The sequence below is a fragment of the Clupea harengus genome, chromosome 24 (genome assembly GCF_900700415.2).
Source record: "Clupea harengus chromosome 24, Ch_v2.0.2, whole genome shotgun sequence".
NCBI lineage: Eukaryota > Metazoa > Chordata > Actinopteri > Clupeiformes > Clupeidae > Clupea > Clupea harengus.
The window spans coordinates 3,773,478-3,784,827 of NC_045175.1; the positions used below are offsets into that span (position 1 = coordinate 3,773,478).

Genomic DNA, 11,350 nt, shown 5'->3' on the forward strand with positions numbered 1-11,350 from the left:
CAGTTAGGTTACCAATAAAAGGTAAGCCTACTACTTCTTTGCTTTCAGCCAGCTGCCTGTTGACATGTTCAGACAACAGTGAAGCTCGCTTCTTTTGCACAACACAACTTTTAAAAGTAAACTTTCCATTCAGAAACTTTTTATCATCCATTTCACCGTATCGCGCTCACCATTCACTCAAACCGTAACGTTAGCCTACTACACAGTTTGCGAGGCCAAAAAGAATGTAAATCTAAAAAAAATTTTTTAAAAAAAAATAATATTTTAAATCGCGTTAATCTCGCGATAAAGGTTTTTACAGCGTTAAAATGGGTTTGCGTTAACGCCGTTAATAACGCGTTAAACTGACAGCACTAGTAAAAATGTAATATTTTTTTCTGTAAGTTTTTCGGTAAATACCGCTAGTTGGCCCTGCTTAGTTGCCTGTTTAGTTAACGCATGCAAACATGATATGGCGGAGAAGGTATATAATCTAGCAATTGTTATTGTAGACATATGCCTAGAAGCAAACCTTTTTCATAATAGCTTCAACATAATAAACCAATAACTACACTTTAAGTTTGCATCTCTACCACATATGCCAAGGCTAATTCTCTAATCGACGGCTAAGCTTTCACAAACTGCATTAACATTTAAGGGAAATATATCGAGTAGTTCTCCTGCCCTTGCAACTGTGTACTAACTGCAAGGGCGTCAGCAGCATTTTGAGAGTGGGGGGGACATTTTGGCGGGGGGTCTGGAACTTCTCCCCCAGAAAATTTTGAAAGATGTAGATGCAATTTCCCGCATTCTGGTGCATTTACCATGTTTTTAGATAGAAAATGATCTCGCCCTTCCCCCCCCCCCCCCTGCAATTACTGACTACTATTATATTCTGGTAGACTGGGTAAACCCAGCCCGATCTGCAATCTTAAATAAGATTGAACTTGGTCTGGTGATAGCCAGGATAATGTTTTGGTGTAATATACAGAATGCTGACACTGACAACTTTGGCACTTTATTCTCCATTTAATGAGAGCAAAATTGGGTAAAGGAGGATTTAAAAAGTCGTTAGAAAAACTAGCATGTTAGCTAACGTTAACGCCAGATTAGCTCACGGTTGTTATGGCAATACAAAAAACCACCAGCGTTTTTTTTAGCTACTTGAAAAAAACCTCCTGGTCATGGCTTTCTGCCCGAAACAGACGCCTAGGTCTGAACACGGCCAAAAGCACAACATATTTCAGACCCAGATTAAGAAATCAACAAATGCTGTTCCATGGGTAAATAAAGTATGGTATTGCCTAGTGCTAGTTTTAGGTAAATAGCTTGCTTATCTAGCTATAACCATAATGTTTGCAGAAGGATCTTTGTGACTTAATGCTATTACAGCCAGAGAATGTCTCATAAGGGTGCTTTGGCCACTAAAGGGAAAACTTGGGCAACTCTGACTTACTTTCCTCTTCCTCGAAAAAACCTCATGTCCATCTCGTCTGTGGGACAGTCTGAAACCAAGTCAAGTGCTAGCTGCTAGCGAGACGCTTCGATCAAGGAGTATTGCTAGATTTATAGTTATCCATTTGGACGGAGACGGACACATAGCCACGCCTTGGCAACACCCTTCCCCGTGGTGGAACGCCCATCCGAGCCCATCCGAGCCCTTCGGAGAGCTGGACGGACACCGACGTGCACCTCTCGATTTTTGTAACTTTTTCGGATACGAACGGATAGCGACGGATACCCCCTTGGCTGTGATTGGTCCGCTAACTAAATCATTTCCTAACGACATCATTTCCGGAATCTCACATTTCCTGTTTCATTCCCTATCTGTTCCTATTCTGTAATAGAGTGTGGATCAGCCGAATATTTATGTCCGAGCCCGGCCTGCGTCCGACAGAGTAGTGCCCGAGCCAGACAGCCATTCAAATATATTGTCGGAATCCAACCAGACATAGTCAGTGTCTCAACTGTTCATACTAATGACACATTTACGTATGTTTTTTATGAATAGCCTGTAGACCGTCTCACAAGCTTCTTCTAGTTGATTATGAACAAACATAACAGAAGAGGTCTGAAGATATTTCTGAAACACTTATAAGGACGCTCAAATGACCGCGAATTCATAGGAGAGAATACTATCCCATTCTCACAGGAGACATCACAGCAATCGGAGCATATTTGTCAAACGCGATAAAAGATTTTTTTCCTACTGCTCTGAAATATTCCCATTCCATACTGAATATTCTGTTTAGATCAAAGGTTTGTTTTTCAACACCGTGATATTTCAGATGATGGAACAGTTGAAATGAATGCTCATATACAAAAGCTAACATTAACGTGAAGTGGAGTTAACTTGCAGCCAACACCATTGTATTACAAACCCTAACACACACACATAATGAGAAAGTAGGCTTATTACACCTGGCGATTATCTCGCCTTTTATCTTCCATCTTTGAATAATGTAACTTATAAACACGTCGTTTTAAAGCGCTGTGGCCGTCCTGAAAAGATGTGTCAATAAATGAATTTAATCCATAGAATCCACGTTGACTTCACTACTTATTAAGATATTGTAACAAATCACGGAAGTGTGGAATATTTGTTATGGCTTTTAATTAAACACTAAACACAATACAATGTCAAAATGGCACAGGCTTTATGCCCTGCTACAAGTTATCACGAACAGACTGTGCTACCGTCACACACCTGTATAAACTCCGTCCCAACACAGAACAACGACATGCAATTAGAACAGTAAGGAACATTGTTAAAGAACATCGTTGGGCGCTGCATCATAGAGAAAAGTATGTGCCCGCCGCACGGCATTATGGGGCGACTATTCCGGCAAGTTAAATATGGAATGTTCAATGCCTTATCGCGCTGACTTGTCCCAGCCCTACCCCAGCCCGACAGCAAGTAAAATATTTAGTCCGAACCCCAATGAGTCAATGTCTCAACTGTTCATACTACTGACACATTTACATACGTTTCTTAAGAATAGCCTGCCTTTATTAAACTCGAGCATCAACAGATGAATGATAAATGCACTGGCTCACACAAACAAGCCCCGTTAAACGCACAAGCGCGCACAAAAGGGAGATAAGCATATTGAAATGAATTATTCACATTGCAAGAACGGAATGAAATGGCCTACACATTACACACGCTATGCATCTGATATGCCTAAATAAAACTCACGTTATATACACGGACACATTCCTTATAAAAGTATCTACATAGTCCAACCATCGATGTTTAATCCATGTTGTGGAGAAAGAGGATGGCATCAATCATATTTCATTAAAGCTTCACACTTCTTACATTGGACATATCAAACAGCCTCATTAGAATCCGCATAGAATATGATGCCATCCGACAGAAATATCTCCATAGGCCTACAGTAAATTTCCCCTCGAGTGTCGTTTTAAAGTCTCCAGATGACAGTTTCTTTTTAAAAAAACTTTAAGTGCACAAAGTTCGTTATAAAACGATCTACATAGTCCAACAATCGAGGTTTAATCCATTTACATTTAGTCATTTAGCCGACGCTTTTGTACAGGGGAGAAGCATGTGAAGCAAACACGTTTACTTGACTACTTATTAAGATATTTAAATATGGAATGTTCAATGCCTTGACTACTAAGCAGAAATATCTCCATACAGTAGATTACCCCTCGTTTTGTATTGTTTTAAACTCTCCAGATGACAGTTTATTTTTTAACTTCTTCCCTGATACCAGTTTGCCTCCTGTAATCGCGTTGTCACAGCTAGGACATAAAAAAAATCCCCGCACACAAGAAGGCTATTATCCTAAATGTGATTTATTTTACTCTCAAAAAACGAACTTCTCCATCACGTGAGGCAGACACGTTGACTTGACTACTTATTAAGATATTTAAATATGGAATGTTCAATGCCTTATCACGCTTATGTTTGAAAGCCATTGTTTTCAGCTTGCAGGTGCTTTTGCCTCTGGCCCAGTTTGTCGGTTTTGACGTTCATCTCTCTCCCCCAACCATCCAGGTTTAATCAATCCGCGTTGACTACTAAGCAGAAATATCTCCATACAGTAGATTCCCCCTCGTTTTGTATTCTTTTAAACTCTCCAGATGACAGTTTATTTTTAACTTCTTCCCTGATACCAGTTTGCCTCCTGTAATCACGTTGTCACAGATATTTATTTGCCCAGTCAGCTTGTTGGTCTTGACGTTCAGATGTTGCGCCTAAACTATCATATCGTCTCGTCACATGATCAAATAGAGACTTGACATTGGACAACAGCATACATATTACCCAGCAATCATCATCATTACAAATCTGAATATGACAAAAAATACCAAAGAAAATAAGATAGTATTCATTTCATTGAATCGTTTTTAATAGTTTCTATAGTGTATGTAAGATAAGCATATCATTTTGTTATAGAGTGCTACTATTTTTCACACAAATAATACCTACCATGATGGAGATAAGTTTGCCTTTTCAAGTGAATATATAGCGTTAGACAGACTACCCATTGTAATGTAGTGTGTCTCAAAGACCCATGTGACTACACCTGTTGCTCTTGATGACGTGACGGCTGGGAGGAGGGAGATAAACAATCGACGAATTCTATCACTCAAAGAGGTCGCGTAGTAGCTCGTCTGTGACCAAAAAACCGCTGCTCCATCTACTGTTCTGGCAGTGAATTGTTTTCAACACCCACAGCCGTCGGAGAAGTATAAATCAAAAACAGTACGTCCGAATCCGTCCGAATCAGTTTCCCCGCCCATCCGTAAAACGGACGGACACCGACGCAGATCTATAATTCGGGCTTATGGGAGTTGAATCTGCGTGCGTGATGTGTAGGAAACCAGCAAAACGCGGAGTGGATTTCTATTGCTATGGGTATTCCCCCTACCGATAAAATGGAACGGATTTGATTGTGAGGCAATGGAAAGAAAGAACGCTGGGCTAGTAGACCAGTCATGCACTAATATTTTGATGGCAAATGTGGGGGGGGTCCAAACGACTTTTTTTTTTAAAGTGAGGGGGACGTGTCCCCCCTAAGTTATATTGTGGCGACGCCCATGTATACATGCATGCATATTTCTCAAAACTTTGTAAATAAATGGCAAGTAAATTTACACAAATAAGCTCATATTGTTCCTTATGTATAGATGTAAATTTCACAAAATGCTCAAATTGAACACAAGAATGTATCTGTTATAAATTCAGACTCATGCCACATTTTCACTCCACAGCTTGCAAAACCACAGAACATGACTCACAGGCACTTCACACCCTATCAGTGTACAGCCGCCATATCCACTAACTATAGTTCCTTACATGTTCACTCAGAAACATACAATAAACATTGACTGTCTGCATTGATGTGCATTGTTATTGAGATTATTTGTGCACTGGTTCATTTTGCTGTGATTTACGTGTATTGGAAATGGCTGTTATCAATAAAAAGAGACAGAAGCGGTATGCTTGTCAACAGATCCTGCGTGCATCGACAATTTTTTTTATTTGTCTTGTAAAAGAACAAAAGCACCGCAGTGTCCAACAGACCTTATCCTATTTCTCTTCAGTTCTTGCCCATTGTCTTGCCTGTATTACAGCATGGGCCTATCGAACCAGAGGTTGCAGGGGCCCTCAACCTACCAATGCCAATCTCCCTTAATACATTTTTAAAAAAAAGGACAAGCCTCAGACAAATGTGACTTAGCCCCACACACAAAGCAAACGCAAAACCCTCAAAAGGACTGGAACGGCATGCACTCACATCCTGTTTGTTCAGAGCCCCTCCTAGTAGTCAAATGATCAGCAGGTTCTTGTGAAAACATCAAGGTATTAAGCTAAAAGAAACGTCTTACGGCGTTGAGGGTAAGAAGTGTCTCCATTGTTCCATACATAGACATTTCCACCTCACTTCAGCAAATAACCTTGTTCAAATGAAATAAACATTTTTCGTTTTATGGAAGTTAATATGATTCCACATTACCATGTTTTCTATGCATGTCCTGTATATAACAAAACCCTCAAAAGAACTGGTACGGCACTCACATCCTGCTACCAGAGCCCCACCTAGCAGTCAAAGGATTAATAGGATCTTATGAAAACAACAGAAATGTCAAAGGCCAAAACTGATTGTTAAGGTAATAGCTCACTAGTTTTGGTAGAGAACCAATTGGTCAAGTGACAGATAGGTATTTATGCCCAATTCAAATTCAATGCAAAATGCAATACAACTGCCACGGTAACGGTCATAACTAAAGACCTAACATATAATGTCCTGCTTGGTGATCATACCTCATTGGTTGTGCAAGTGTTTCTGAGCATCATCCATCCAGTGAACGTTTGTGATAACGGTGCTGGGACAGGCCTGATTAGGACGGGCCCCACAGGCCCACGTTACTGAAACCATATCGTAACATCATTATGCCAAATCTCATGCATATCCCATGCAGTTTACGAGGAGGTACAATTCAAAAGGCTGCATTGACCCCCAATCATTACAAGCAGTCACACTTTTACTTTTTCAATACTTTAATACTTAAAAGATTTGGGGGTATTATCTTAAGCACTTAATCATATCTTCTGTGTTCTTATCCTTATCCTATCCCTTACTTCCAGCTAAATCTAGTCAAAACTCCTCTGGAACTGAACGTTTTCTTGTCGACAGTGACTACTATGTAGTACTAAAATGAACTATTCCACTGGGTGTTAACTTAATCATCCCAAACGGAATTTTTGTTTAGACGGCACGTCATTAAGTGAGGGTATAAAAACATATTCTTGATAATAAGGTGCTTCAAAAAGTAATAATTTAATACATATATGAAATATCTTAGTATAATACAAAGCACTAAGTTTGCTGGACATGGATGCAAGGTGTTGAAGTGACCCTGTTGTCATTCAGCAAGCTCTCAGCACGCTCCGACATCTCTGAAACACACACACAGTGTGCACACTCAGTGCACTTGATAGATTTCAGTAAAAACTCTCCAGACGTATTTTAGTGTGGTCTTCCGAGTGCCTTGTTGCGATTCCGTAACGCAGAAGCATTTCAACGTAGGGCGTCCAAAAGCGATCGTCCATGGTGACGTACGGTTCGTGGGGAGTCTCCAAGGTCTTGTTCGTCAGTAGCTGCAAGAATACAGACAAAGCAGCAATTTATCACTCTCGCGTGTACATTTACTTCATATGATTTTTAAAGTAATCTAAAACCTGAATTCCTATTTTCAGGCAAATACAAACACTGGTTCTATACTCCCATTTCATACTCTCCCTCAGTGGTTTGTCTCCCCCTATAATGTCTGACCACAGTCACTTACTTGGGCCACTAACCCCCACTGCAATGAAGTGCTTTGAGACGCTGGTCTGGGACACATTAAGGACCCACTACAGCTTGCCTACCGCTAGATCTAGATTGGCCTACCGTGTGGTGCTTGCCTACCGCTAGATCTAGATTGGCCTACCGTGTGGTGCTTACCTACCGCTAGATCTAGATCGGCCTACCGTGTGGTGTGGCAGTGGGCACTCAGAGGCTGGAAGACGACAGATAAATCACTGACTGTACAAACAGTCATTTTCTACAGTTTCTTTACAGTTATTGAGTTAGACAGACACAGGTGTCTTTCTGTAGGGATCCTTTCCATGTTGACAGTTCCTTATAATAACATGTACAAGCCTGTCATCCACCCACAGCTCCCAGCAATCCTGGACATGTACACACCGCTGCGCCGCAGAAAGACAACGCGCGTCATGAAAGACTCTAGTCACCCTGCTGTGGCACGGTCACCCTGCTGTGGCACGATCACCCTGGAGGGGCACGATCACCCTGCAGTGGCACGGTCACCCTGCAGTGGCACGGTCACCCTGCAGTGGCACGATCACCCTGCAGTGGCACGATCACCCTGCAGTGGCACGATCACCCTGCAGTGGCACGTTTCTCGTTTCAGCCCTCTGGTAAGTGGCTCAGGACTACCCACACATGCACAGCCACATTCAGGGAGCAGCTTCTACCCCAATGCTATACGACTGTTCAACATGCAACACCCTGATTAAGGGCTGTTCAATGGTCACAAGTGTGCACTATTAATACCAAACCTTAGACTGTCATTTGATAATCTTTTGTACTAAGCTCTCCCATGCTCATCACTTTTGCACCATCACTTTAATTGGTAATTGTGTAAAATTTCTGCAGCATTCTCTCTATTGCAAAACCAGGAAGAAACAGTGAAGTGACCGGGCAAGCTGTTGTACTGTACGTTGTTAGACACTGTTAGTTAGTATTTTGTACTTAGTATTTATTACATTGTAATGTTGCACTGCTCTAATGTTAATTGTCTAGTCTGTGGGGAAGCATTCAAGCAACATTTTACTTTTTAAATATGACAATAAAACTTTGAATCCTTGAATACCTCCAGGACTTCACTGAGTGGGAGAAGGTCCACCTCTGGTTCGGCAGTTGTGGTCTGCAAAAAGAAGTAGGATCAGTCATTTATATGGGGTTATAATATATAATTATATGGAGGATTACCAACTGCTTCCTCTAGGTGACATACAAGAGTAGACCAAAGTTCACTACACAAAAACACCAATCAAGAATTCTTCTGTGAACAAAGTGATCCATGTCTTTCTAAAATCTTAAAGCCCCCAGTTGCATTCCCATAAAAATACTACATGTAATGTTCATGAGAAAGGTATCTGACGCCTTGTGGATCATTTTCACCATGGGACTGTCTCGATCTGCATCTAGTAAAGTAATCTGAAAAGTCCTTACCTTCTTTCTCCCAGTCGTCGCTCTTACTTGTTTAGGGCCTGGGAAGTGCTCCTCCAACAGCTCGCTCAGAGTCTCCATCAGGGTGGCCTGGTAGTCCTTCATCTTCTTGATCTTCCTCTTCATGCCCTGCAACTTACTAAAGCACAAACACATCACGTGGTCACCAAGGGTGGCATCTAGTTGAAGCTACTTCAAGTTGTGTATTTTTTGGCTGAGACAGGTTGTTGATTCATTACAGATCAGTAATATCGGATTCATTACAGATCAGTAATACTTCACCTGTTTTCTGACAGTTTGTCGTTTTCAAGTCGCTCTGCCTCAACTTGATCAGTTACCGCATTGAGAACCTGCTTTTTCTCCTTCAGCCACAGTTTCTCTCTAAAACAGGACAAAAAAAAAACCATATAGTTTACCCATTCTGTATATAATAAACATTTTGAATGGAGGTCTTATGTAAACTTGCCTTTACAGTTGGAAGAAATAGTAGTAAATATAAGTCAATCCAACCCCTGATGTAAACAGAGCCTTTATTCAAATGTGAATGCAAAATTACTTTTTTTTATTTCATGAACCTGAAAAAACAGACCCAACTAAAAAGCAATTGCGGTATGTTCCCTGGGAGTGCCAAATGTTTGGACATGAGGCAGACAATGTGACATTTGGTGCGACACACAAACAAAGGGCCATATGATGTAGTTGTGGTGTGTTAGTGGTGTGTGGTGTGTTAGTGGTGTGAAAAGTTTACTCTGTGTATAGAGGGATGAATTAACATCCAGTTTATTATGTGTGCCATCTAAATGGTTGTGGAGTATAAAAGGGAGACCACCTTCTTAAAGATTCTCTGAGAGACTCCCTCTTTGTCTCTTGGTAGGACACAACCATGTCCAGCTGGCTGTCAAGTGTCTTTAGCTGTGAGAGACAAGACAGCGCATTACAAACACAAGAAAAGACCACAAAGACACACACAAACACCAAGGCAGTTATCCAAAGTACTTTACAGATACTTTACAAGAAACATTTTTTTAGTGACAACTAGTGTGTATTTCCTAAAGTATATCTGTGACAAGAGAGACTAGATGTTGAGGTATGCCCCTAAAATCAAACATTCATTTCAATACACATGCTATGTGAAAAAAAGAGAGCTAAATCCTTAACAGAAGGCCCACCCTAATGCCATAAGGGGTTAGGGGAACAGACGTACCTCGTCCATGCCCACGGCTGCCAGGATCTCAGGATTCGTGGATATCACTGTGGGAGTAAGAGAACATTAACACTTAAAAGTCTTTAGCAAAGATACAATAATAATTATAATAATAATGTAATATTAATAATAAAAATAATTAAAAAAAAGTCCACATTACATTTGGGTTCCATTTGTTTCAACTGGTCAAGCTCTGCTGCTAGGGCATTCAGATAGTCTGGAGTCTGTTTCAGTGGAGCACAACACACAGAACACAAACAGACATCATACGGCTGCAAAACACTCCGCAATCTCACAAGTGTCATCATTTTCCAGTACCACCTGCAGATTTGGATTTTACATCTCTATTAGAATTGTCTGGATGCTCAAATGTCCTAGAGCACCTACACTTGTTTATTAGTAAAAACAGATAGGCTCTATCCTCTTTCTTTACTTCTCTTTTTATCCTGTTCATCTCACTAGAAACCATAGAGGTGAGGCTTATTATCAAAGATATGTCAACATCAACAGAACATATTAAATACATGAGGAAGCTTAGACACTCACTTCACTTCTTTCAACGTCACAGGCCTCTGTGTCAGACGATATAATCATATTCTGAAGCTGCAAGACAGAATCCCATTAGCGCAGCGCAACAGTATTTGCCTACCTCAAATGCATAACACTGAAGAGAATCAAGAGGTTATAATACCAGGTTGAAAGGGATAACGTTAACTTGGATGGCTTACATTTCTAACAAGTAATTGGCTAGCTAGTTATCCCTTACTTTTTGAAGTTGAGAGAATACTTCTTCGCACTCGTCCAGTATTTCCGCCTTTGCTGCATCTGAACACATATCAACCCTGGGCGACTGGTCAAACGTGAAGGGCGCTTCAGCCTGACGAGTCAAAGTAAACTTCGTTAATATATTAAGAATATGCGTTGCTTATTCGCTGTACACGTCTGTCTGGATTTTATGACATTCTCATCTCAGGTTACAGCCAACTAGCTATATTGCTACTTTACCTGCTAACATTAAATTAAACTGCAACTAGCGATACTTATTTCACAAAATGGCTAAAGTTACCAATATACTGTATGCGACATCTGAGTTAACAACATAAAGCGGGACATATAACATCAAAGACAAGTGAGTTAAGATAAATTAACTTTTGACAACAGCCTGCATTTACCATTTTCACCGACGCCGAAGTCCCCTAAACTAAACAAAAATACCGCCAGTTGTAATGGCCACGTGACAGGAAGTTGTTTTTCACCATAGAAATCCGACCTACCCAGAGCGGCTGTTGGTGCTAAAGCACTGCTGCCACAAGAGGGCAAATGTTGGTGTCTAAATAGACGTATATACAGTATATGTCTATGGGTGTCTGTGTGTAAGAGGGAAAGGGAGAATGGA

The 11,350-nt window shown here is 40.7% G+C and overlaps 1 protein-coding gene across 2 annotated transcripts; it reads right to left on the bottom strand.

Annotated features, from left to right (window-relative positions):
• Positions 1-6,508: 6,508 nt before the first annotated feature.
• On the bottom strand, positions 6,509-11,216 carry cenpk (centromere protein K). 2 transcript variants are annotated; one of them, XM_031562595.2, is made up of 10 exons: positions 11,021-11,114; positions 10,721-10,831; positions 10,501-10,557; positions 10,115-10,178; positions 9,955-10,001; positions 9,580-9,662; positions 9,033-9,131; positions 8,754-8,889; positions 8,392-8,445; positions 6,509-7,114 (listed from the first exon to the last, which is right to left on the bottom strand). In XM_031562595.2, exons 1-10 carry the CDS (start codon positions 11,072-11,074, stop codon positions 6,959-6,961), a joined length of 861 nt encoding a protein of 286 aa, XP_031418455.1. In that variant the 5' UTR covers positions 11,075-11,114; the 3' UTR covers positions 6,509-6,958. The 2 variants fall into 2 exon arrangements, with proteins under 2 accessions (XP_031418455.1, XP_031418456.1); XM_031562596.2 differs by lacking the exon at positions 11,021-11,114 and adding an exon at positions 11,127-11,216 and having other exon boundaries at positions 6,513-7,114.
• Positions 11,217-11,350: the final 134 nt, after the last annotated feature.

Excerpts from the sequence above, each read along its gene's own strand:
- cenpk (XM_031562595.2), bottom strand. The coding sequence starts at position 11,074 with ATGTTATATGTCCCGCTTTATGTTGTTAACTCAGATGTCGCATACAGT. Across the intron at positions 9,663-9,954 it reads CAGCCGTGGGCATGGACGAG|CTAAAGACACTTGACAGCCA; the intron begins GTACGTCTGTTC and ends TGTCTCTCACAG. Across the intron at positions 8,446-8,753 it reads CGACGACTGGGAGAAAGAAG|ACCACAACTGCCGAACCAGA; the intron begins GTAAGGACTTTT and ends TTCTTTTTGCAG.